At 49.0% G+C, this 27,897-nt stretch overlaps 1 protein-coding gene across 4 annotated transcripts in view; it reads left to right on the forward strand.

The window, feature by feature from the left end:
• The window catches only part of Itga9 (integrin subunit alpha 9), a 308,053-nt gene that overhangs the window by 267,511 nt on the left and 12,645 nt on the right, over positions 1-27,897 (forward strand). For all 4 annotated transcript variants that reach the window (NM_001420002.1, XM_039082700.2, XM_039082701.2 and 1 more), the window contains 4 exon segments: positions 9,953-10,078; positions 12,139-12,258; positions 17,873-17,974; positions 27,448-27,567. In NM_001420002.1, coding sequence (NP_001406931.1) covers positions 9,953-10,078; positions 12,139-12,258; positions 17,873-17,974; positions 27,448-27,567 — 468 coding nt within the window.

Genomic DNA, 27,897 nt, shown 5'->3' on the forward strand with positions numbered 1-27,897 from the left:
TGCACCGTTCATATGCTCTGGAAGGTAGGGACAAGCTGGCCAGGGCTCCATGGACATCATACAAGCCAGAGGCTGACCTTTGAACTGTGTGGACATTGAGAATAAATCAAACCAGCAGTGCCATCTCCTTGCTGGCCGAGGGTGAGCATTCTTATCTCGGAGCCTGAACGTACCGTGTCCCAGCTGTTGGGACTCCCCGTCACCCCTGGGTGGGCTGGTTGGAATGCCGAGACTTAAATGTGTGGTGTTTTCTGGCCCCCAACATGAATAGGCCTTAACAATGAGGGCTAACCGGTCAGTTTCCCTTCAGCCCTTCAACCAAACGCGACCACCGGCCTCACTGGTGCAGGCATAATGGGATGTTAAAGAGCCCATAACGGAAACTTCGCTGAGGATAAACAGAGCTCATCAGCCACAGCCGAGAAACACATGGTTCTCATTTAACCTGCTGAGGCCAAACCAAGTGTGCCTCAGAAACATAAAAATGGGGACCGGCTTTCTCACGTGTACCCCAAAATTCCTTCTGACCATAAGTCATGGCCTTGGCATTACTAGCCCCTAAGAAGTCGTTTGGTCTCCCTGGCCATCGGGGGTCCTACCCTTTACAAACTCTTCTTAAATTTCCTAAACACGAGCCCTGAGGCACACTTCAGACTTCCCTGAGGTCCTTGAAACCTGAGACCCAGTGAATCCGTTACCAGCTTCACTTTCCGCTGCTCTGGGGTGCACGCACCTCCAAAAGGCGGTCCAAGAGGTTAGATAGAGTGTGGAGGGTAGAGATGGCATCCAAAGGGTTACAGACCTTTTGATAGAAGGAGGATCCTCAAATAATATGCGCAGCGTGAACTCTGCAAAGCTGGGTGGACGCAAACTTCACTCTTCACCGTAGAGGGATCGAAGAGCCGAAACTGGAATCTGAACAAACTAATACAATCCCAAGGTCTGTGCTGTGTCCCAGTGGGTGGGGGTGGGGTGTCGTGACGGGTTCATTCATTATCCAAGTCAGTAGACCATCCCGCTTCCAAAGTGTCTGGCCATCTGTGGAAGGCGAGCATCTCGGGCCTGCATGTCAAGTGCTCAGATAACGTATTTACGCCTCCGTCTCTCACGGCGACGATCCAGCCACATCTGGAAATTCTTCGCTGTCACTTCATCTCCGAAAGTACTTCCCTTCTGTATCACTTCAGCTCCAGGAAAAGCCATCCATGCTTGTGAAATGGGCCTCTCCGGGGCCCGCCTTTCTCTGATTACATGGAAATGAGTACTCTTTTATGGGGAGCCTGGTGTGGCCTGCACTCCTGACTCCCCTGACTCCCCGGTATATCGGCTGCTTACCCCCAAAGAGGAGAAAAGGGGCTCAGGACCAAGGGGGGAAGCCTTGCATCGGCCATCCCTAGAGCTGGTGGGAATACATGCATCTCCCTATAGCATAAGAGTTAGCAGGCTCACGGGAGGCGGGCTCACAGGATGCTGCACCCTGTGCTTCCTGGAGTGTCGGTATCAAGGTTTCTTTTCTCCTCTGTCTCATCTTTGGTCCCAGTGACCCCCTGGCCTTTCAGACAGAGCACAGCTCTTCCTCAGTGTGACGAGAAGCGGCTGAGGAGAAATGTTTTCTTTAGGAGATAGTCTTCAATTAGAAAGAAGACATCTAAGCCAAAGTTATGACACGTTCAGGATTTTAAATTTACTCTCTTGGCCCAGCCGACTGGGTAACGGTTCCTGTCACCGAACCACATTCACAACTAAGTAAAAGAAAACAATATGCTTACTGTCAACTTTCTTTCTAGAAGCGAAGGACACGAGGCTGTTCTGGTGGCCGTGATCCATCCCCAACTCTGCAGATTTCTAGTGAACTGTCACTGTGAACAGTTGACACCTGCCTTTGTTTCTCTGTCCCATTTCAACAACTAAACTGTCTAGTTGAGGCCTTTAGTGGTATGAAATGGGAGCCATGGTGGGAGGTGCTAAGCAAGGCTACAGCCTTCTCTGCTTACCTCACGGAGCCTGGGAGGGTGGGAACAGGTGTCTTCTTTGGAGTTCTATTTGTGTGTTGGAACCTCTAGCTACACCTAGGAATAAGCAGGAGAAATATCAGAACCCAACACCTACTGGTCATGACAGTGTGCACCAGTAATCCCGGAACTGGGTGGGCAGAGACGGGAGAATCCCTGGGGCATGCCGGCTGCACTGAGACGCCCTGTCTCTAAAGAACAAGGTGGGGAGATGATGGAAGTAGACACCTGACCTTGACCTCTGCTGTGTGTGCTCACACATACACACACATACATGTGCACACACTGACACACATGTATATATGTATGTCATGTATCTATGTATGTGTATGTACATAAAGAGGGAGAGATGGACAGACAGACAGAAAAGAATCATGCCAAACTGATAAGCATGGAGTATTCCACAGAGTATAAGACTTGCTCTGTGTACACACACACACACACACACACACACACACACACACACGTGTATACACACTGACAACATGTATACACAGAGAGACAAACAGAGAATTATCATGTGCCAAACTGATAAGCAGGGAGTCTTCCACAAAGTGTAAGAATTACTGTGTGTGTGCTCACACATACACATACATGTATACATACACTGACACATGTGTAGACACACACAGAGACAGATAGACATACAGACAGAGAGACAGACAGATGGACAGACAGCAAAGTATCTGCCAAACTGATAAGCAGGGAGTCTTCCACAGACTATAAGAATTGCTGTGTGCACTCACACATACCTACACACATACGTGTGTACACACACGGACACGTGTACACATACACACAAAGAGAGACAAAGAAGTATCACATGACAAACTGTAGGCAAGGAGTCTTCCACAGAGTATAAGAACTCTTCCCTCTTTAGAAGGAAACTTCTCGTTGTCTTTCAGTGGTGGGACATTGACATCCAGAAGCATGTTCTCAGCCTTTCAAAGTGTGGGTAACATAACAGCCGAGACCTCACCAGTACTGTTAGTTCCATCTCAGGCCCCATCCCTGCTGGAACAAAACAGGAGTGACTTCAACTCTCTGTGGGTCTGAAGCACCATGCGGCTGGAAGCTGAACGTGCAAACCTTTGGCCCCTTTAGGAGAACACCGCCATCTGACCATCGGTCAGATAGCACCCAGAAACACCTGGTAGTCGTTCGCAACAATGTAACTTAATACAAGATAAAAATGGGAGGTGACTGAGTTTGCTTTTTGCTGAATGGAACAGAATGTAATTGGCTCATTTATGTTAGGATGGGTATAATTAACCAATTGGTATCATGTCCCAAGCATTTTAGTGAGTCCTGAAATGAACATCCCCACAACCGCTCTGGAACACGGTAAGCTACCACAGTGGTATGGTGATCGCCCTGTCTCCTGATCTCTCCACTCCCAGAGTAGGTAGTTGGTGGTTGAATTAGCAGAGCTGGTATTCACAACATTCCCTTGGTGTCCCACCTCAAAGGGCGTGTGAATTCAGAGAATCCGGAGGGGCCCAGCAGTTAAGTCACGGGCCTGGTCATGTTTACCCACTTGCCAGCAGCTGTGCGTGTGTAACATGATACAAAAAAGTGGCCCAAGGAAGTGACAGGGAGCAGAATGTCGGCTGACAGAGAAACAGGAGTTAACGGGAAACACATGTTCTTGACAAGAATGAACCTGTGCTCCTTCGCCAGTCAGCTCTAGGCTAGTTTCAAGTCTACTCCCCCCCAAGGCTACACTGAGGGAGACTCCTAGCCCGGCTCCTGAGTGATGCAGTGTTCAGGTTTCCAGTTACCTATCTCTCTGACCGTGCACCAGAGGCACAGAGCCAGGCAAATTCTGATGACCTTCTCAGTGAAACCCCGGCCAAGCAGTGTGTAATCAGGAGAGTGGGCTAAAGCTGATGAAAGACACATCCAGGCCTCAGACGTGCTGTTAAAATAAAACCAGGCGCAGTCGTACACATTCAGGAGGCAGGAGCAGGTGGGTCTTTGTGAGTTCCAAGCCGGCCAGAGCGACGTAAGCCGAAGAAAGAAAGGAAAGTGCCGAGAACACTGCAGCCTGAGTGCATCCTTAGTTCTGGGGTCAGGTTAACAGGCTCATCTCAAACCTCACATCTTCCTCCCCCATCCTTCTCCAGAGCCAACCTACTCCTAAGACCTGCTTACAAGGCCCTTGCTTTGTTGTGCAAAGTAGAGAACATACAGTTCCTGTGGCAGGTGGTTTAGGAAACTACCAAGTCAAGGTCCTGGCACCTCACCGTGAAAGCTTCTTGTTAATGGGGCAGAGTCCTCACCTGCTATGACAGCAGTCTTAGGGCACATGGTGGTGTACACCTTCGATCCTAGCCCTCAGGAAGCAAAGGCAGGTAGATCTCTGTGAACTCAAGGCCAGCCTGATCTACACAGTGACCCTTTAGGGCAGTCAAAGCTACATAGTGAGACCCTATATCAAAAATAAATAAATACGTAGATAAATATATAAATACATAAACAATCTCATAGTAATCCACCAGCCCCCACGGCGCTTAAATAGATTAATTCATTTATGAAGGAAGAACCTCATATGCCCTGAGGCCACGTCTCCCAGGTACACCAGCATGTGAGCGTGGGGAAGGGCACGTTCACACCACCACACCAGGAGTCCTCCTCCATCCAGGCCGTCCCTCCTGCCTCCCTCTGATGCCTGTCCAAGGTTGAACTCAAGGCCACAGTGTGCACCTTCAGACTCTGCTATTCCTTTCTCTCTGAATTCTGGGCCCCCCCTGTCTGTCTGTCTGTCTGTCATCAATGGTCAACTAACAGTGGAGTATTATTCAGCTCTAACCAAAAAGTGTGATCCTGTCATTTGTGGCAACATGGATGAAACCAGAGGATATTCTGTTAGGTGTTAAGTTCAGCAGACATAGAATAAAACTAGACATGTTCTCCACAAGCAGAAACTAGAAAGGGTAACCTCACGGTAGTGTGTGAAGCAGTGTCCACCAGAGCCAGGGGTGGGTGGAGAAAACGGACTTGGGGTTTGACACGGATGAGGTGCAGTGAGGAAGCTAACAGAAGGCACTGAATATCTCCAACACAGACAGACAGACATCCAAGACGATGAACGCTCCAGGGACTTGATGGTCTGTTCACACACACACACACACACACACACACACACACACACACACACCATTAAAAATCCTTTAACAAGAAAACTCACGCTATGCTCACAAATATGTAGTTTTTCATATATCATTTAAAACATCTCGCCAAGCCCCCGCTTAGACAGTCATGGGGTCTCCATTCCGACGGCAGCGCTCCCTGCACAAAGGTGAGGCAAGCGCCCAGTGTGTGTCCCATCTGTTGGAATGGAGCCCCATGGAAACCAGGGTTATCTTCTACATCTGCACACAGAGGGCTCACAGACAACTCACCTGGCTCCCAGAGAGATGAGCTTGAGGGGTGGGTGTAGAAGAACAAGCCTGTCACCTATAACAGACACACTGATCCTGAGCCTCACATGTGGGAGCATCCTGGTCCCTCTGACCACAGCCTACACGGCCATCCCTTCCTCCCCTGGAGACCGAAGCTGGTAATGTCCAAAGGAAAGGCCATCTTTCCTTGGCCAAGAACCTCAGTTCAGGCTTCACCCCTATGATGAGTAAAGTGAGACTACTTAGAGGACATGGGACACCCTCCTCCGACACCTTAGCCACCTCCAGTCACTCACCCAGGATGACTCTCCTACCGCGAGATGTCCATGCCATCTTGGGTTCCAACAGTGTGGGCTCCTGACAGTCTCCCACACCGCCACCCTCCCTTGGTTTCAGCTTACACAGTGTTTTCTCTGGGGTCAGGTTTGGAGAGGGCAGATAACAACTCAACCCTCAATAACTGTGCCAGCAGAATCCAGCCTCAACAATGTGCCCCGAGCCCTCTTGTCCCCAGTTGTGGACTTAGTAAGTTCTTTTGTGCAGATTCCAATAGCCACGGGCCTCCCTCAACTCCCAGGGGTCCTGTCGTGGGAAGGCATTTGGGCTCCGGCAGTCTGGGAAAGTATGAGAGTGAGTGGGCAGAGGTGAGCAAGGGGCAGAGGCCACAGGGCCCTCAGCCGGCTGCAGATGGAGCTGTTGAACACAAGCAGTGGGGCGCTTGGTGTGACATGGGAAGATCCTTTCATTTCCTCACGATTTTGACCAAAGATGATTAGAGCCATGTTGAGGGAGTATTCTAATTTGCTTTCTCTCGCTTCGATAAACATCCACAGCCAAAAGCAACTTGGTGAGGAAAGGGTTTATTTGGCTTACAGCGTACAGTCCACTGTGCAGGAAGCCAGCCAGGGAAGGAACCTGAAGGCAGGAACTGATGCAGAGGCCATGGAGAAGTCCTGTCACTAGCTTCCTGTCCTTGGCTCACTCAACCTGACTTTTTTTTACAGCACCCAGAACCATGAGCCCGGAGATGGCACTGCCCACAGTGAGCTGGGCCCTCCGGCATTAACCATTAATCAAGAGAATTCATGATGGGTTTTCCCAAGGCTGATCTGTTTTCGTTTGTCTTGTTTTAACAACTGAAGTTCTCTAGACAAAACTAACCAGCCCGTGGGGTAAGGTTTTAGCAATTGCTTATCTACAGAATGGGAGATGAGGTGGCCCCTGGCTGAGAAGTTGGCTCTGTGAGTAAAGGTGCTGTTTAGTAAGTCGAGCGACCTGAGTTTGATTCCCAGGACCCTAATGGCAGGACAGAACTGACTCTGACCTCCACATATGCACCGTGGCACACACATCCTCCTCCATTCTCACAGACACGGGATGCTCCAGGGAAGCCATACATATGATCCGGGAAGCCTGTGATCAGCTCCGAGGAGTAACCGTGTAGGCCACTGTGCTAATTCTAGGGATAAGGAAACCAAGGCCCAGGAGACTCAAGTTGTCATGGTTGTGAAGAAGCAGAACTGGGCTGCAGTGGGTACCGCTGAATATTCAAGAGCGTAACCAGACATGGTGGCACACGCCTTTAACCCCAGCTGTTGGGAGGCAGAGGCAGACAAATCTCTGTGTTCGGGGCCAGTCTAGTCTACAGAGCGAGTTCCAGGACAGCCAGAGCTATACAGAGAAACCCTGTCTATAAAAGCCAAAAAAGTCCATGAGGTTGGAGAGGCAGCTCAGAGGGTGACGTGCTCACCTTACTAGCACGAAGACCTGAGTTCAATCCCCAGCACCCACACTAAAAAGATAGGGGTCAGGAATGGAGAGATGGCTCAGTGGTTAAGAGCACTGACTGCTCTTCCAGAGGTCCTGAGTCCTAGCAGGACCCCTGGGTTCAACTCCCAGCAACCACATGGTGGTTCACAACCATCTGTGATGAGATCCAATGTCGTCTTCTGGTGTGTCTGAAGACAGCTACAGTGTACTTATATATAATTAATAAATAAATCTTTAAAGAAAAAAAAGCTAGGGGTCAGGGCTCGCGTTCGTAATCCTAGTGCTGGGGAACTAGGGACAGGAGGATCCTTAGGGGTCACCAGACAGGCCATCTAGTCTAACTGGTAAGTTCCAGGCCACCGAGGCCACCTCAGAGAAGGGAGATGGCATCTCTGGAGCTGATGCTCAAGGTCGTCCTCAGGTCTCTGTGTACACATGTGCCGGCAAACACAAACATGGGCACACATTGTCTGGAAGCGTACCACATGATTCACAACAGTCAAGTCATCGACCTGACCCTAGGTGCTGATCCGCAGAGGCAGAGGCCTGTGCTGTGCAGACATTGTAGACCATAGAGATGAGTGAACTCTGTCAAACACAGGACAAGGATGCAGTTTGAGATCATCGTGTTCAATGAAATAAGAGGGGAGGGGACAGAGGACAAGAGTGGTGGGTGGGATAGCATCCGCTCTCTGGGTTCCTTCTTCTGGGTCCAGGCTGCTGCTAACAGCCAACCATGTGACCTTGGATAATTCACCAATCTTAAGGCCTCAGGTCCTTATCTGTCAGCCAAGGCCAAGGACTGATCTGGGAACGGCCTTCCAAACACAACATTCCAGGGTACTCTGTTCCCCTTCCAGGCCCAGAGACAGCACAGAGTGGCCTGGCCTCCCAGCCTGCAGGCACTCATACCTCCCGTGGGCTGGCCAGCAGTCAGCTTTCGGTTGGGAGCTGAGAGGAGACGGTGGCAAAATGGGTCACCATGAAGAATTCTGGGTAAAAAGAGGGTGGATGTCTGTCTTCCTCCCTGACTCCACCACAGTCTGTCCTTGACCACTGAACCCAGTGCTAGGGTGTGGGTATGGTGCATGGCCCACTCTCAAGAGCCCCTCTACAGGTCTGCCTTCTTATCTTCCTATAAATCCATCTTTAAAATGGCACCAGATACGGCCCTGGCCCACGGGACTGTTGTGAAGCAGATGTGAAAGTGTGAAGGGCACTCAGAGCTGGTCCTGGATGTTACCGTGACTGTGACCTGTTCATCCTCTCAGAGGAGTGCCTCCCTGTGGTGACCCTTGTCAGGGACTGAGTGGCTGAATTTTAGCTGCACCAGATCAGACACCATAGAGACCCCGGGAGCCTTCAGTCTCCTGCTGAACCAAGACCACCCTGAGCCTCCCAGAAAAGTGGGTTATTTCCTGATTAAAATGATTCCCGTATAAGCACAGTCAGGAGCATGTTGGCGAGGTTTTCATCTACCACCACCAACTTCAGCTTCTGCTTCCTGCCCCACATTCCACTGGGGGCAGACTGTCATAAGGCATCAGATCCCCTGACCATCACTTCCCTGCACACGCACCATCCCAGAGATGCCCTGTGGAAGAAGAAATTAGTTCTGGCTGTGACTCTGTCCAGCAAGGCCTGGCTGTTTCTCATGCACTTTGCTGCCGCTCCCAACCTCTACCCCCTCTCTGCTGGCACCTGTAGCCGGGTGTCACCATGATCTTCTCACATTGGGGACTCGCTCTTACGTGAAACCAGCTAGGGTGGGTTGGCAATCAGGTTTCTCCCCCTGCCTGGAAGGCCAGAGCACCAGTTTTCAGAATGCCAAGGAACTCTTGGCCTGCCTCTGATTTCAGGGAGGTCTATCCTACAAGGCTTTCTGGGTACCAACCAGGGGTGCAGTGTGATAGCCAGGCCTTGGGGCTCGGGGGTCTTCACTGGAACTTCTGTGCAGAAAACTTCTCTGGGCCTGTCAGCATTGTCCCTTCTGGGTGGAACAAACTGGGGAAGGGGAGACCACACACTTGAGAATGAAAGGAGACAGATGGTCTGAGAGCAAGAGTTCTCAAAACCAAACCTCAGATACCCACCACAAGGTTTGTACTCCAGTGGGAGCAGAATTGAGGACCCAGAGCAATTCTTGGTACACTTTTTATCTTTAAATCTCTCAAGAACAGATGCTAAGGGGTTTTACAAAATCTTGGTGGCTCCATGGAACCTTCTAGAAACTTCCAACAGTGGACCATACATGAGGCCCACTTATAAGCTCTGATGGACCTAAGGTCCCAGAAGACCTGAGTTCCAGACCAGAGCTCTTAATTATGTTAGCACATGACTTGGATTTCTTTTTGCCTCCTAAATGCCTGTCTGAAAGGAAGGATATAGATGGGCTTCAAAATCAAGAAGCGGAAGGTTAGAGCTGTTCCTCAAATCTCGTTTGCATACCATGGTCTTCTCAGCTCAATCTACGTTAGGACCACATTTTCTGTCATAACTTCTGCCCTAAATACTTCTCAGCCAGAGCTGTAATAAGCCTGTGGGCCTGGCTGCTAGGCAGACTAAGGCAGGAGGATGTCTTGAACCCAGGAGTTCAAGGCCATACTGGGAAACAACAAGAATTTCACAAAATGAAATGCCCTTTGACCGTTCTTGACATCTAGAGAATGGTAGCAGGGAGAGTCTATGCTCAGCTGCTATGCCAGATGCTTCTAGATCTGTTCTTTCTTAGGCCGCTGGCTCTAACAGGTCTCTCTCCGTTTCCAGGTGAGCCAAGAGAAGGGTAACTGCTCCTTACAAAGGAACCCAACCCCCTGCATCATCCCTCAAGAACAAGAAAACATCTTCCACACCATATTTGCTTTTTTCTCCAAGTCCGGAAGAAAAGTGTTGGTAAGAATGTGCTCGGTGGCAGGGGCCCTGTGAGGGTGGGCCTCACAGGGAAGGCATGTCAGAGACGAGAGGCCGCTCTTCTACTTGGTGTTCCTTGTTTCTCAAATCCGGTTTTCATCGGTTAACTCAAAAAGGCTCAAGGACTGTGATCAAACCCTATTTTTCAGCCCAGGATTTCCGTCAAACTGTTAAAGCTAAATGCCAAATCCCATTGCCTGACTGACAGAAAACCTACTGCCCAGGAAGCAAACGATTTCTTCTCCTAGAAGGAACCTACAGTACAATGGGGGAACCTGCTAGCGATTTCTATTAAAATTAAACACGTATGCAGTACACCCCACACACACTTGAACACCTCTCCCTCTCCTCGAAGAGCTCGGCGGTCTGCTACTAGAGGTTTAGAATTTTTTTTTTCCCTGCTTGCCTGCCGTTTCACTTCTTTTTGCTATGACAATGTACCCTGGCATAAGCCTCTTAGGAGAGAAAGAGTTAATTTTAGCTACAATTCCCAGGGTGCAGTCCACCACTGTGCAGAAGTCAGGAGACACCTAGTCATCTTGCATCCACAGTGAAGAAACAGAGAGGAAAGAGTTAAGACATCCCTGCTGTGCTCAGCTCACTTTGTCTATTCTCACACGGTTCAGGACTGCCCTGCCTAGGGAATGGTGCTGCCCACAGTGGACGGGTCTTCCCACATTGATCAGTATAGTGGAAAGAGCCCCTCCCAGACTACCCTGATCCCTCCTTGAGACTGTCTTCCTAGGATTCTAGATTATGTCAAGCTACCCAGTGGCACACATGGTAAGGACAGTCCATCTTTGTAAAGGCCCTAGGGGACAGTTAGATAATGATGTCGGCTATGGGTTCCATTCAACCCCAGGTCAAGCTGAAAATGTCCCCTGCAATTGAAGCTTCACACAGGTACACATACACACACACACACACACACACACACACACACACACACACACACGCACGCACGCACACACACACTTTCTATATAAAGATACACTTCAAAATACAAAAGAAAAATTTCTCCTTGGTCATTGGAATAAAATTTCCCTTGGCGGTTTATGTGTCTCCCTGAGTGACACAGCTTCTTTGTTCTTTACACGCTCACCCCCCCACCTCACCCACCAAACAGGAGACCGATGTCTACCTGCCAAGGTGTGAACCCAGAATCTGCCGAAGTCAGAAAGCATTCTTGTTTAAGATTTATTAATTTTTTATTTATATGAGTACACTGTCACTGTCTTCAGACACACCAGAAGAGGGTGCCAGATCTCATTATAAATGGTTGTGAGCCACAATGTGGTTGCTGGGATTTGAACTCAAGACCTCTGGAAGAGCAGTCAGTGCTCTTAACCGCTGAGCCATCTCTCCAGCAACATTCTTGCTTAAAAATTCATAAAAGTACATCAAGATATCTACATGTTTCTTTTTGAGAATTGATTTTTCTTGTGAAATCCAACTTTTTGGTAGGATTGACCACATAACCACCGGGTGTCTACTTATGGACTCCCCCAAACACTAGAGACCAGAGCCCTAGTGCCCAACAAGGCCATAAGTCCTTCTACCGCCCTCTGCTGGTGACAGGTATAATTACATCCTCTTCAGTTTGGGGGAGGGGGGAGAGATGTTATAGTTTGCTTTTTGTTTTGTGTTTCTTTTTAAGCTACTCTTTATACCAGTACAATTTATATATTAAATAACAGTAACTGAATTGTGTGGTACAGTTTTAAACAGAAGAAATCCTGAAAATAATTCAGGTTACACAACCCCTTCCCCCCTATACCTTAATACTTGTTTAAAAATCACTTTTTCTAAACGAATTGGTAGGGCAGGTGTATTCGGTGACTGGACACACCTAATTCCTATTTTGGAGCTGGGATGGCATCCTGGGTCCCTGACAAGCTGGGCAGGAGGTCTGGCGTCAGCCACTCCACGTGCCCCACCTCTTCTTCTTGATTTTGCCTCGGCCAACATGGCAGACACTCTGTGCTGTAGATGGCTTTGGATGGTCTCTGTCTCTTAATTCCATCTGGACATTTTCTCCTCAGGACTGTGAAAAGACAGGGAGCTTCTGCCTAACACTGCACTGCAACCTTAGCGCCCTCCCTAAAGAGGAGAGCCGCGCCATCGACCTGTACATGCTACTGAACACGGAGATTCTGAAGAAGGTGAGTCCCCGGGTCACGCGCGCTCTCAGGGGTTACCCAGAAACCCTGGAATCAAACTTTCCCAGCATGCACCACTGGCGATTCGTCCACTAGACGCTGCCGAGATACAGTTTCAGACGCTCAGTTTTACGTTTAATCCAAGGACTGGCGGTGTGACCTAGAAGTGCAGAGTAGCTGGGACCACACTTCGAGCAGCTGGCGTCTTTACCAGCTTCCCGAGTTCTCATCTGCCCATCCCTGATATCCGTGCCGTTGCTCTTTTAATTTTCCTTGCGTTAATCTGTAGAGCGTGGTGCTGCGTGCCTTTAATTCCAGGTAGAGGTAGCCGGATCACTCAGTTTAATCTCTCAAAAAACCAAATACCCCCTGGGCTTATAAAACCTCAGATTCTTTGGCAGTTGGAACCTGAGACGTTACTGACAAGCTTACAAATTCTACTGATTTGGAGACCATGTTTTGTTCTGGTTTTGATCAAAGGTCAGCCAGCCTTTCCTGTCAAGAGCTAGGAAGAACTGTTTTAAGCTTAACAGGCCAGAAGCACACGTGCTCAGTCTTTTGACCTTGTGACATACTAAGGTCACTTGTGACAGGCTCGAGATGCTCATCAACTTACAAAACAACAAACAATAGAGAAGCTCACACTGTTTTAAGTAAGTTGATTTTGTGATGGACTACTGGTGTTCATAGCGCTGACCCTGGAACACCTGTGACATACGGCACAGTTACATATGCTAATTTACTCATTTGCAACAGTTTAACTCTGCCAGCAGCCATAGACAATAGCCAAATGCAGGGCATGGCTGTGTTCCTAATAAAACTTTACACAAACAAGCAGAGGGCCAGATCTGACTCATGAAGACTAGTTTGCCTGATCGCTTGTTCAAATGACCCCTCAAAGAAGTTGGACTTGTGAACCATAGATTGCTTTGCTACTGTGAGTTTATCAAATATGGCTCCAAATCTCTGTCAGAAAGCAAATCAGTGACCCTAAAGGTGTACTCTGACATATTTCAAGCGCTGGCTGGTGAGAGGCTTTGTACCACAGGATGCCATAGAAATAGTTGAATATGAAGGCATATATATATATGCCTCAGAGTTCCGTTTTAGTTTTATTTGACAAGACTAAACATGCAAGATGTGTACAAAGCGGGTGAGAAGCATCGCTGTCTCGTGATCAGCTTTTAATCAGATCCAGCAGTGATGCAGCAGCCTGAGAAAACGCAGTCTTTGGGCTGTGGGGGTTGCTTTGTTTTCCCTGTCTCTCTATAGCTAATGCAATCTCCACACACTGGAGATCTGGACACCATCTGGGGAAACTAGTTTGTGGAAGGCGGGCTCACACTCAGGACTTCCCTGGTATGGGTCAATGTTGGTGGAGACCAGGTGTGAGCCAGTCTCCCATCCCCCTCCCAGGAGTCCCTCCCTGACATGGTCCCCTATGAGTCCACATGTTTCTCGATGGTCCATCTTAACCATGCTACCAACGGTCTATTTCCCATGAACTTACTGATCATGGCCCCCAGGGCGATGGCACTGAAGGATGAGAACCACTCTTTCCTGACTCCATCCAAGAAAGGTTCCCACCGGTCAGGCAAACCAATGGAGCTCCCAGGCAAGAGAGGTGACAGCTCTGGGTTATGCACAGAATATGCCTTGAGTCTGAAGGACCGTCAGGCCTGGACGCTAGCACAGTGTCTTGGGGGAGTCGACCAGATGGCTCCAGGGCCTTTGGGTCTCCCTGAGGACTTAGATCAACACAGACCTTGTGGCTGGCCTCAGCCTAGAGTTGTTTATTTTCCTTTGACCTCGAGGTTGGCTCCAGACAAGGGAATCTGAGGTTTTATTGTTTTAACCTCAGCTAGCTTTCATTTGAAATGTTGGGTCTGATTTTATTTTATTTTTTAATCTTCAGAGGATGGGATTCCTTTGGAAGTGTCCCTAAGGCCTTTTTCACAGCCACCGGGGGCCAGCCCTTCATCTGCTTGGCCTCTAACCTAACCATTATTATCACTGTTAATGTCTACGGTGGTGACAATGGTGATTTATAATAAAAAATACAGTGTCAGAGGATGGCTCTACAGCTCAGTGGGTGAAGGGGCTTGCTGCCAAGCCTGACTACCTTGCTCCATCCTGACAATCCACATGATGGAAGGAGAAGACGGACCAATAAAAATTGTCTACTGATCTCTCCTATAGGCTTGTGCCCTGTATGTGACCCCAGTGTTCCCACACCAAATTAAGTAATTAATTAAGTGTAATATCAATAGGAGGTCAGAGGACGGGAAACTAAAATTTACAAAACTATTAAATTGCTGGAAGATCTTATGAAGCAGAAATATTCTTTTGAATGACAGTCCTCCCAGAAGCATTTAAAAGTGTTTTGTTTTGTTTTGTTTAATTACGGTAGAGGATAGTTTAAAAAAAGAAAACAAAATAGAAAGGAACAAAGGAAGGAAGGAGGGAGGGAGGAGCAGGAGAGATGGCTCAGTGGTTAAGAGCACTGACTGCTCAGAGGATCAGAGTTCAGTTCCTAGCAACCACATGGTGGCCCACAACTGCCTGTAACTCCAAATCCAGGGGATCTGACGCCCTCTCCTGGCCTCTTCAGACACCTGCACTCATGTGCACACACCCACACATACACAAATACCAGACACAGAGAAATATGCATCATTAACATTATTCTTTAATAACAAAGTTTCATTTGACCATGCATATATAGTTTTCATGTTCAAGTGGGCCTTACACATAGGAGCCCGGCACTCCCGTGGTTGTCTGGAAATACCCCATTAAATCTCACTAATATGGACAGCTGATATATGTTTATGAAACTCTTAAGCTGTTTTTAGCTGTGGGGTTTTTTTGTTGTTGTTTTGGTTTTTTGGTTTTTGTTTTGTTTTTTAAAGATTAATTTGTATACAACTTCTACATAAAGTACACCGTCAAGGATCCCCTTGTTCCGCCCCAGGGTGGTCTCTGCGGTTTCCTGGGTGATGAGCCAAGGGTCCCCTTGGAATTTACGTCTAGAGCAATGTTTTTCAATCTGTGAGGCACAGCCCTTTTGGGAGTTAAGCAACCATTTCACAGGAGTTGTCTAAAGCCATCTGCACATCAGATATTTATATTATGACTCATAACAGTAGCAAAACCAATTAGTAACAGAAGTAAATTCTACCCTTGGGGTCACCACAGCGTAAGGTACTGACTGCCTTAAATGGTTGCAGCATTAGGAATGGTGAGGACTGCTGATGTGTGGAGAGGTCTTTGTTGTTTCTGTGTACATTTGACCGGTACAGGTCAAAGCTGGCCACTGACTGTGAGATCTGCCTTAGTCCATCGTCTGTGTCACAGGGAGCAAGGGACAGGGTGACATAAAATAATAGAAATTCCTTTGACTTCTCCAGACTCAGGTGTAGAGGCCTGAGAAGTTCAAGGAACTAGTGCATGGATTTAGCCTACGGTGGGGGCCTCAAGCTACACGGTGGCACCACAGGTCTTTCCTCTCCTTAGAAAACTGTCACCAGGGGCTGGGGATTTAGCTCAGTGGTAGAGCGCTTACCTAGGAAGCGCAAGGCCCTGGGTTCGGTCCCCAGCTCCGAAAAAAAGAACCAAAAAAAAAAAAAAAGAAAAAAAAAAGAAAACTGTCACCACAGCATCGTGTGACAGAGTTTTCCTGGTACATCACACACACACACACACACACACTCTTACACACACACACTCTTACACACACACTCTTACACACACACTCACACACTCACACACACTCATACACTCACATACACACACTCACACACACTCACACACACTCATACACTCACATACACACACTCACACACTCTCACACACACTCACACACACTTATACACTCACATACACACACATTCACACTCATACACACGTTCACACACACTCACACTCATACACACTCACACACATATTCACATTCACACTCACATACACACACTCACACTCACACACACACTCTCACACACACTCACATACACACACTCACACACAGTCATACTCACACACTCACACTCACACACACACTCACATACACACTCATACACACTCACACTCATACACACTCACACACACACACACACACACACACACACACACACACACCCCTCTGAAGGGAAATCCACAACAAACCAGAGTAATGGTTGGGCCAAATTCCAGCCTGGTGAACAGATGAATAGTTGTGGTTCCTACAGGAATATAGAGGTTCAGCCACTCACAGGAGCCAAGATGACTCCAGGCAGCTGCTGCATCGCTGGAAAGCCCATCCCCCACTCACACACCTCCCCCACACCCTCATTTCATCACCACCCACCCCCACCTCACACCCCCCACCCCCTCCACATGGGTGATAACCCAGACTGGTAGCCCTGAGCTCTGAGAAACTCCTCTCTGTAACTCATCTCATCAGAGCCCCTCCCCCAACAGCTGCTATTCCTTCCCTAAAGCTGGGGGCTACCAGAACCTTTCCAGTTTCATTTTCCCAGACTCATGACCTCTCCCTTACCTCCTGTGTCACATAAGCCTTCTATTCCGGAAGAAAAGATTCCAATCCCAGGAAACTCCCCTAAGGCACATGGACTCTCCATCCTTCTGACTTGCCTAATGTAGCTAGCTACCAGAAGCCTACCTCTGAACTCCACGCCACACATCTTTAGAGATTAAATCTGTAACACCTGGACTCTAGGGACATGTACAAACCACACTGGCTTCCTGGAGTGACAGAGGAACTCAGGTAAAAACACCAAAGACACCTGGCTAGCAGAGCCCAGACATCGGGGGCAGCGAGGACACTCCACAAGTCATCAGCACCCCTCATCTGACTTAGGGCACTGGCCTTTCCTAATTTCACCAACCTACATCTATTCCCAAATGCTTTCTCCATCCCTACTTTGGAGCCGTGTTCGTGTTATCTGGATGGTGGCTTTGAAATGGAGCCCACAGCCAGGCTTTTGACTGCTTCTGCCAACAGCCACTCCCTGAGGCTCAGAGGTTCCCCTCTTTGCCCCATCATTTATAAACTAGATGTTTGTCTCTACCACCCTACCCCCACCTGTCACCGTACCTTCAGATACCTTCTTTGGGTGTTCAGCCCCAAAACAACTTCATTCAAGAGCATAGAAAGAGTTAAGAGCTAAGTTTTCATGGTATTGAGGGCTGTGATCTGGGCAGGAAGATGACTAGAAAATGGGAATCAGATGCCTTCTGGGGATGCCAGGCTGGGATTTGCTGCACACAGTTAAAGAGCTTTATTTATCTTCCACTCTGCGTGAATATGTCAGTACCCACCCCCAGCATCCAGCCCCCACCACTCAGGAAACCGCAGCACACAGGCTTGCACGTGCTGGTTACTGGAAGACTAAATGGTAACTCTGTATCCTCTGCTGTCCAAAGGGATTCTCAAGGGAAGGCAGAAGTGTACGCCCGGCGGGTACCAGGGATGGGGAAGCTGCGAGCTCAGGGATAAACTGTGTGTGGAATCTTCATGGAACCCTGAGAGTTCAGCTCTGCAGAGCGCCCCCTCATGGTCGCATCATTCTCAATGTCATTTGAAAGCATCTGGCGGTGAACTGTGTCATTTCTCCCACAGGACAGCTCCTCTGTCATCCAGTTCATGGCTCGAGCCAAGGTGAAGGTGGAGCCTGCTCTGAGAGTGGTGGAGATAGCTAACGGGAACCCAGAAGAGACTCTGGTGAGTCCGCTGCCCTGGGACAGCTCTCTTCAGAGGATGGGGACCTGGAGCTGGGATCTGAAAGGAGAGACATTTTCTAAGCTAAGAGGAAGGGTTTGTGGTAGACCCAAAGCCATGGCTGCTCTGGGTTCCAGGGGCCCCTGGCAGGCCTCATGGCTCTGTTGTTGCGTTAACATTGGTTTTAGGATTCTGCTGGTATTTGAAAGTTTCTTGCAGTGATTGGCCAAAGGAAAAACTGCCTGAAAGTATCTTCATCAGGGCTTAGATTTCCATGATGAAGCCAAGGCTATTTTTATCTCTCTCCAGCCCTTCCCTAAAAACCTCTTAGGCTCTCCTGCCTGTGTTGTTTCACGGCTAAGCACTGGGGAGGGGTGGGTGTGGGAGGGGCTTAAGAAACTATTGCTTGGTTGTCCTTAAGAGGCCATGTCAAGTTGCCAAGACCTAGAACCTTCTCTCGCTCTCTTCCTCCTCTTCCCTTGTCCTCCTTAAAATCGTCCGGCTTCAGAGTGGGCAGCCAGCCTCATGGCTTAGCTGTTCAATGAGAGAGAGACTGAACAGAAAGGCCTTGGAATTCTGCCTTTTTTCCCCCTTGTTCCTGGGGAGAGAAAGGTCATCCACTGCTTGACACCCTCCTAAGTTCAGTCCCAGGGGCATAGACAAGGAAGTTGGTCTATGAACCGCTCTGCTGAGGAGCTGTGCAACCTGCTGCCCTTTCCTACCCCCTCTCATGGATTTTACCGTCTCTCAGGGGAGGCTTGCCCGCCTCTCTCATTGATTCTGTGTTGCTTAAACAAACCTATGAAGTGAATTCAAAAAGTATGAACTTACACAGAAGAATGCTGCTAACTTACTTTCTAGCCACAACAGAGACCCACCACTCCTCCACTCTGATGTGAGAGGCTGGGAATATGGTTCAGTCAGTAAAGTGCTTCCTGTGCAAAGACGATGGAGTTCCAGCCCCCAGCACCCATCTAAGAAGCCAGATGTGGCAGTCCGAGCCTGTAATCCTAGCTCTGGGAAATGCAGAGGGGCAGAAAGTACCTGGGGCTTCATGGGCGGCCAGTGCAGCCAAAGAAGTGAGCTCGAGGTTCAGTGACAGGGCAATCCCTTTCCTACTGTCAGTAAATATCACTCGAACATTAGCCAGTCTAGGATGACGGCTTCGTGAGGGGTCAGCCATCCTACAGTCAGTGCAGGGATGGGTGTCCAGCCTGACCGCTCTGAAAGAGAGTTGAACAAGGGTTGTTCAATGTCATGGCACGGGTTAAATGGCACCATGGGATGCCATATGCCCAACCTGGAGGTTTAGGATGCTCTGATAAACCATGGTATCAACACCGAAGCACCAATAGAAACGGTTAACAGTGTGCGCCTGCGCGGATGGAGAGACCGCTCTGGCTGTGCTGCCCTCTCCCTGGGATCCAGGGAGGCGCTGCGAAGCCATTGTGCACTGGGCCTCCAAATCATTGACTCTTCTGTTTTGAGAGCTGTGGTGATATTTTCCCCACCAAGTCTTGGCCAGGAGCTGTTGTTGGGGTTTTGTTTTGTTCTGTTCTATTTTCATTCTCTAAAAGGGAGGGGATGGAGGGCTCAAGGAGAATCCTCAGAGAAGGAAGGCTCCTCCCACCACCACAACCCCACCCTCCCACCCCTCCCCTGTTGAGAATCCCCAAAGAGCCCTCTCTGAAGGCTCCTTCCACTCAGGGTGTTCTGCAGTGTGTTCTCAACTCTCCTAGTAGGGGATGAAAATCTCTGAGTAGAAAGACTTCTAGTTTAAGAACAAGTACATCCCCTCCCTTTACCTCCCCCACCCCTGCATGATTCTTCCCGGTGCCTGGCTCCAATCAACCTTCTATCTGAAGGGGGATTTCCACAGAGGCGGAGCAGCAAATTTAAATCAGGTGAAATTTTACAGCCTCTCAGATTAGGCACAACATTGTTGTGGCCTTGAATGGATGAGGAAACAAATCTGTGTCTGGTGTCCAGCAGGGCGTGGCAAGGAGGAAAGCAGTTGGGTTTTTAACCATAAATAGCATACACGATGGTGAATTAGGACAGCCAGACACTTTCCCTCGTGCCTTTCCGCTCCCACACACACCCCAGCCCGAGGAATCAAGCATGTTAGCCGACTGACCTACCCTGAGGTCCATCCTCAGCCCAAGGGCCTTTTATTTTTATGTCAGGATACAAGTAGTACTTTGCAGAACACTTGTTAGTAACTAAGAATATGGAGTCGACTGATTGAGGACTTAAGGTGTCCATCAGAAATATTTGCTCTCAGTGGCTTTTCTATGGCTGTGATAAGACACTGCATCCAAGGCAACTTATAGAAGAGTTTCTCTGTGGCTTACTGTGCCGGAGGTTGAGTCCCTGAGCATCATAGTAGGAAGCAAGGCAGCAGGTAGGCAGGCATGGCACTGGAGCATTGGCCCACAGCTCCTCTCCTGTGTCACAAGCATGAAGCAGAGAATGGGGTAGACTTTCGAAACCTCAAAGCCCATCCCACACCCTGTGACAGACCTCCTCCAACAGGGCCACACCTTCCAATCCTTTCAAGCAGTTCCAACAACTGGGGACCAAGTATTCACATATATCAGGGGGGGGCCATTTTGACGCAGACCACCACACTTACCAGGAGGATGCAAGATCAATTTCAATGGTGCCGATGGGGTTCTGTGCAGTCTTAGACCTGAAGACCTCAGTGAGGTCTCCAAGGCCACGGGGTCAAAGGTTGTGAGGAGCCAATAACATGTTGACTTTCACAGTCAACCCAATCCAGCTCACTGCTCAGAGTGAGTTAAGGGTTAAGCGAGAAAAAGGTAAGGAAGCCCACAGAGATTTTGAGGTAATTACGTGCATCCTGGGAAACTGGTTCTATCAGGAGGAGGAGTTCACCTCAGAGGGGTGCATGAGCACACCCTTATCTATAGTGTTACTCCCCACAGTTCGTTCCTAGTCAACCACAGTCTGAAATACTAATGGGAAATTCCAGAAACGATCCATAGGTGCCATTGTACAATACTGTTATAATCATCTACCGTGTGAGGTGTTGTTACTGTTAGTCTCCTGTTAGACATCAAACTCTATTGTGGCTGTGTAGGGTTAGGACTGATGGGTTTAGCACTATCCACAGGATCCACTGGGGCCTCTGGAAATACTTTCTGTGCAGAGAGCGGCAGTACAGAACGAACATAGAAATATACTCCGGAGACGTCTGACCTCGTTCCTGAGCCAGGAAAAGGCACCCAAAGATCACAGGGAGTGGAGCTATCCCCTGCCCTGGGAATTGACTAGGAAAGCCAACAGCCGAGGCAAAAGCTCGTCAAGTACTCTGGCTTGGTTAGTTTTTTGTCAACTTGACACACGCTAGGGTCATCTGAGGAAAGGGAACCTCCATTGGGAAAATGCTTCTGTTGGACAGGCTGTGCCGCCCCTGAGGAGGTGGGCCTAGGTACTATAAGAAAACAGGCTGAGCAAGACATAGGCCCATGCCTTCAAGCTCTCTGCTTCCGTTCCCACCCTGCGTTCCCCTCCCGGCTGTAAGGGGTAAGGCGAAATAAATCTTTCCCAACCTGAGTTGCTCTTGGTCATTCTGCCCAAACTAAGACATTACCCCATGTTTTTTGGGTCTGCTCCAAGAGTATTTCTTGCTCTCCACCACTAAGCTATCTCTCCAGCCCCAACCACGTCCATATTTTTAAGGAGAATAAACAACAAAGGAGGCCAGAGACTCCCCCAATGTAAACTAGGAGACTATAGAATTGTTAGTTCTCGGGGCATCACCCCATACTCCCTTCCTCTGCGTGAGAGGCTGGTATGGATTCTCACTTGTTTTCTTGGTGTCAGCATAAACTGACCAGACCTTGGGTGACCTTGCCAGGGTATGTGCACCAGACTGCCACCTTGGGGTCAGCAGCAGAAACCTACCCTTTCCTGCTTTGGAGAAGCAGAGTAGGCTAGACCTCCACACGTCTGAGAGTTTGGGGAATCACCTGGAGACCCAAACGGAGGGGTAAAACGAGTCAGGAAACTTGATAATCCAGGGCTGTGCTGAGTCCTGCCACAGGAAATACTCAATACCCTGCACTCTGGGGCCAGCTTCCCTGAGTCCTCATGTCCTGGTGCTATCGGCTGCTCTGGCATGGACAGGAACCCATCTTTCCCCAGTAGTGGACGGTTCCACAGCATGGGAAGGAGATCCCACTAATGGTGACAGCTGCCTCCTTCCATGTGCTTCAGGAGTCATGAAAGGCAGCGGTAAGTCAGCTAAGCTTGCATCTGAGCAAACGCTCGGGCCGTGTGTTATTGGGAGCTTCCTGCACAGGCAATCATCCTACTGAGAGAGCATGGGAGCCTTGTCCAAAGATGGCCGGGTGAGCTGTGTTTGCTTTGTTCTCTCCCAAGAACTATTCTGAGCTGGGCATTGTGAATCATACCTGTAGTTCCAGCTCTTTGGAGGCAGAAGCAAGAGGACCTTGAATTGGAGGCCAGCCTTGGCCATATAGCAAGAGCCTTTCTAAAGACAAAACTAAAGAATGTACTGGGGCAAGCCCTGCTTCCTGGCTGATGTGAGAGGAAATGTATTTGGAGCCTTTGTCTTCTACCACAGAGCCATGTGTCCTCCTGCATGTGGGGACAAGAGATCACTGATTCATAGAAGCCCCTTGAAACTCCAGGCTTCCGTTCCCCATTAGAGAACCCCTAAGTCCTTTCAGGGAAGAAGGAGTCTGTGATACTTGGGAGAAAATAATTAATTTGCCTAAGATCTCACACTGGGTGAGCCGAGGGTGGCGTCTGGGCCTCTGGACTCACAGCCTGAGGGTCCGTTCTCTCTGCCTTGTAACCGCTCGGCAGTCATGTGTTGGTGAGGAGCCAAAACCACTCCAAATGAATGAGCGGAGACAAAGACGCTCACACGAAAAGGAAGTAATCAGTTTATTCCAAGTTATTTGTTTAAGCTCCGTAGTATCTGCACAGCCCAGCCAACTCCTGTCCTCTGGACCCCAATCTCCTCTTCTGAGCCGGGGTTCTCCCTCCTCAGCTTACGTCAGACCCCAGAAGGAAGCCTCCTCCCCACATCCTGTGTGCACCCCTGAATAAGCTTGCCCTGCCAAATCAGTCAAGCCTTCAACAGCACCAGTAAGAAGCTTCTAGAAAGGTTTGGAGAGATCTGAGGTTAAGGACACTTACTGCCTTTGCAGAGGGTCTGGGTTCAATTCCCAGCCCCCACATCCTCCTGTAGCTCCAGAAGCTAGGACGCCCTCTTCCGGCCGCCTCAGTCACCTGCATGCACGGTACTTAGACAAGTAGGCACACCTGCGGACACACAATTTCTTTAAAAAAAAAAAATTCTAAGGAAGCTTCTAGAAGAGCGGCCAACATACAGTGTCTTCTCAGTGCCTGACCCTTCCCACTGCTCCCAGCTTCTACCCAACCAAAGACACAAACCAGAGTATCTCAGCCAAAGGGGCCATCTTCTAACACAGCACAAAAAGTTCGTTCCAGGGGATGCCACCTGCCAGTCCTCAGCTGTACTGCTACTCAGCCATAACTTTGCTATCATAAACCAGAGGTGGGCAATCCCAGTTAGAAATGCCCTCTGTACCGGAAGCTTTTCTACCTTGAACCTCAAGTTATGTTGTCATGTATGGCACGGAGCCTGGCTAGAAAGCCATCAACACCCCTCCCGTGCCATCAGAGGGTGGGTGGTTCTTCCTCTTCACCCACACCCTGTGGTGAGAGAACTAAGCTCCGTCCATCAGAAACTGGGAAAGCTCCAAGTGCAGTTCGCCAAACACACAAGCTGTGTTTCTAATGGTTCCATTTAGTCTGTTGGTGAGGGCATCTGAAGGCTTCCTAAGGGCTGGGTGCTGTGATGGGCACTGAGGACAGAATGAGGGAGGAGGTGGGCATAGCCATACCATCCACCCTGGGGAGACTACAGGACAACAAGAATGTCAGCCAACAAAGAAACTGACAGGGGCGTTGTTTCCAATTGAGCCATCCCCAACCTTTTTGAGGTGGGGTTAAGGCCTGGAGGCTGGAGAGGAACGAACTTGAGGGAGGTATCCTAGCATGTCAAAGCCAGCAAAGACAAAGACACAATTGAGCCAAAGAAGCAGGGAGCCCCATTACCACTCTGAAGCAGCAGCTTCCAGTCGCGGTCACAGTTATCAGCACTGCCATGTTAAAGGACAGAGCCCATACCCTCATAGAAATGCGCTTTGCTTGAATCAGGAGCGGGATATCTGGGACACCCCAGAACTCCTGGTCCCCAAGAAAACCTCACAGCTGTGAAGGATAATATTTCAAATGAGCAAATCTACCACACTCTTTCACTGGCCACTAATTATATCCCTTAAGATTTCCAGAGCCCCATCTGGATAGATTGACACGTACACGCTTGTGCACACACATGTACTGCTGTAGATGAACTGGTCTTTCTAAGCGGTCAGCAAGAATCGGTCAGGGTGACACGCAGCTGACCCTCTCTCTTAGAAGCGACCTGTGCCTGTGGTAGCCTCGGGTGCACACCACACTCAGATTTAGTGGTCAGTTAATTGCAGAATTCTTCCCCTTGTGGCCTGGTCTCTTCCCAGAGCCATAACTACACAGTCAGGAGGAGATTGAAGGATGTGGCTTCATGGTACAGTCCTTACCTAGTATGTCTGGTACCCTCAGTTCAATCCCCAGTCATGGGTGAGAGGCAGTCTTTACCCTCTGAGGGTTTCTATGTAGTAGCAGGCCCTTGTCTCTTAAAAAGGTCTTGTCCCTTCAGAGATATCTGGGAGGCTGCTTCATAAGTTATGGATGATTGTCAATAAGGATGAAAATAGTTTCTATCTGACCAAAAATATCACCCCAAAACCCATCATCCTATGGGGTATTGGTCAATTTTGAGTCTGATTTTACTCAACAGATTTCAGCACCCGCACACCTGTTAAGCCCACTTTAACCTCCTGCTGATTCCATAAGTGGTTGGTGTCTTCGACTTACACTCACCACATATTTGTTCAAGATTCATGTTTTTAATTTGTTAAAATACTGTGCATCCAGATAGAGGTGGCTCAGTGGTTAGGAGCACTGGCTTCTCTTCTAAGGGAACTGGGTTCAAGTCCCAGCAATCACATGGAGGCTCACAGCCATCTATAATTCCAGTCCCAGGGGATCCAGTGCCCTCTCTGATCCGCAAAGGCACTCAGAATATGATACCCGATAGATATGCAGGTAAAATGCCAATATGCTAAAATGAATGAATAAAAATTTTAAGCTGTGCATCAACCCAGATGTGGTACTTATAATCCCAGCACTTAGGACACTGAGACAGGTGGATTGCTGCGAGGTCAAGGTTACACTGAGCTATACAGTAAGTTCAGACCAGTCTTGGTTATGGAATAAGACCCTATCTCAGAAAATAAATATATAACTGTATACATGCAAATTCACACACTACACATAGATACATAAATACACACACATGCAGACAGATATAATTTATAAAGCAGTTTTTCTTTGCTGTTATCTTGGGGGTCTGTTTGTTTTGTTTTGTTTGTTTTTGTTTTTTCAAGACAGGGTTTCTCTGTGTAGCCCTGGCATTCTCGGCACACTGCATGTGATCAAATCACTCACAGATGAATCTATTGCTGTCGGGATACAAGAGACAGATCTGCCAAGGCCTAGAGCTCACATCCAAGAGGGCCAAGGACATCTCTGAGAAAAAAAAGCAAAGACACAAAGTAGCATTCCAGGGACATGACAGGGCATTCTTACAAAATCCGCCAGACTAAACTGTAGTGGCTGCTCTCATCTCATAGCCAGACCTCCAAAGTGGCTTTGCCAAGAGGTCTCAGTGCAGTGTCCTAGGCCTTACAACTAACCCCTCTCTGAGTCCAGAGCTGGCTCGGGATTCTTGTCTGCCCAGAAGTTTTGGCTGACTTTTGTCTGAACCTCTAGGGAGGGCTTGAAGCACTCTTGATACACAGGTTTGGAAAAACAAGCTCAGAGAAACCACCTGGCTGTCGACTACACCACCCCATCCCCCAAGGTGCCTGCTGGGGTTCCTAGGCCATTTCCCCTAGCTTGCTCCCCTGTTAGAAGAGCTTTCTTTGCTCCACTGAGTTTCCCTTAAGACAAGTTCTGTATTCAGGGTTCTACATGTGAAACCAAAGAGCCGGACTGTCTCATGGACAACTAACTATTTATACCACCCCACCCCAACCCACATCACTCAGCACCCCTCCCTCACTCCAGAAATAGTGACAAGGAACTAAAAACAACCAGATTGGCATTTTCTTTGTAAGAAGGAGGCGCAGTGACACTTGGGTTCCAAAAAAACCATTCTCCCTTCTGACCTGTGAGACTAGAAGTGAGCCAAGGAGTGCATTCAGCATGGCCTACAGAATGGCAAAGGCCCCACTCTCCTGCAAGAGGAACCGTGACCTCTTCACCAGTTCCTTGATGTGATATTTCCATTGTAATCCATTTCAAACTGACGTCCCAGTGTCTCTAGAGTTGGAGAGAGATGCACACTTGGCTCTCAAAAGCTGACCTAGGACAGTCTCTGAGGGCACCTGTATACATGTGACATATACACACCCCGATACACACATACATATACATCAAAAGAAGCAAGTGTTCCTCAATGGGATAAGACTTCTTAGTCATTCTGTGAAGCGACATCATGACCATGGCGTTTCATTGGGGCTGGCTTACAGTTGAGAGGTTTAGTCCATTATCCCCTAGTCCATTTAGTCCATGGTAGGAAGCAGGGTATCCTGCAGGCAAACCTGGTGCTGGAGAACGAGCTAAGAGTCCTACATCTGGAGCCACAGGCAGCAGGAGGTAAACTGCTACACTGGGTATGGCTTGGGCATCCGAGACCTCAAAGACTGCCCACAATGTTCACTTCCTTCAAGAAGGCCACACCTACTCCCACAAGGCCACTCCCACAAGGTCACACCCACTCCCACAAGGCCACATCCACTCCAACAAAGCCACACCCACTCCAACAAAGCCACACCCACTCCAACAAGGCCACACCTTCTAAGGCTACTCCTCGTGGGCCTCTGGGGGCCATTTTCTTTCAAATCACCGTATCCTCCAATTGCATGTGGCTCAAATTAGAAATGACAACACATCCTGAGCGAATTCCTTTTCACAGCACAGCTGTGAGACCCGAGACGGTGGCTTAGCCCTTGTGCAGTTCACACTCTATTAGGGCAAATGGTCCTAAACAAGTAACTCCACACTAAGGGACCTACTGATTCGGGAGCTGGGAACTACTCACTGCTTGAGCAACCCCGTGTTCTTTCCTTCAGAGCCGAATGCGAGGTAGAAGATTGTCGTCTAATTCCCGACTTTCTCCACCATGCTCTTGTTCAGTTGGTGATATTTGAAGTCAGGGTTGTTACCTTTACAGCTCTTTCCAGACTTGAACCTCGGTTTCACGCTCTCACCCTTGCGGTACCTCCTAGGTGGTCTTCGAGGCCTTGCACAACCTGGAACCCCGTGGCTACGTCGTGGGCTGGATCATCGCCATCAGTTTGCTGGTGGGGATCCTCATTTTTCTGCTGCTGGCTGTGCTGCTGTGGAAGGTAAGTCTGGGGACCACAAACGCCGGCTCATTTCCCACTCAGGACACCAGGTCTCAGGCCTCCCCAGGAACCTTGGAAGATGATTCCCTGCACAGTACACAGGCAAAGGCAGTCAGAAGCCCCTTCAGGTGGAAGATGGAATCTTGCCTCCTCTCAGACCACCTTAGAGAGAGAGAAGGGACCTCAATCTCCCTCTCTTATCTATCCTCAGAGAATTAAACCCATCCTGACACAGTTGCTGCCGCCATTGCGGGCTCCCATGAGATGATTTCTCCTGTGTAGGGAGCGCTCTCAGGATGGGTGGTGTGACAACAACAGTGCTTTTCCTAG

This window comes from Rattus norvegicus, chromosome 8 (assembly GCF_036323735.1).
Source record: "Rattus norvegicus strain BN/NHsdMcwi chromosome 8, GRCr8, whole genome shotgun sequence".
Classification (NCBI taxonomy): Eukaryota; Metazoa; Chordata; class Mammalia; order Rodentia; family Muridae; genus Rattus; species Rattus norvegicus.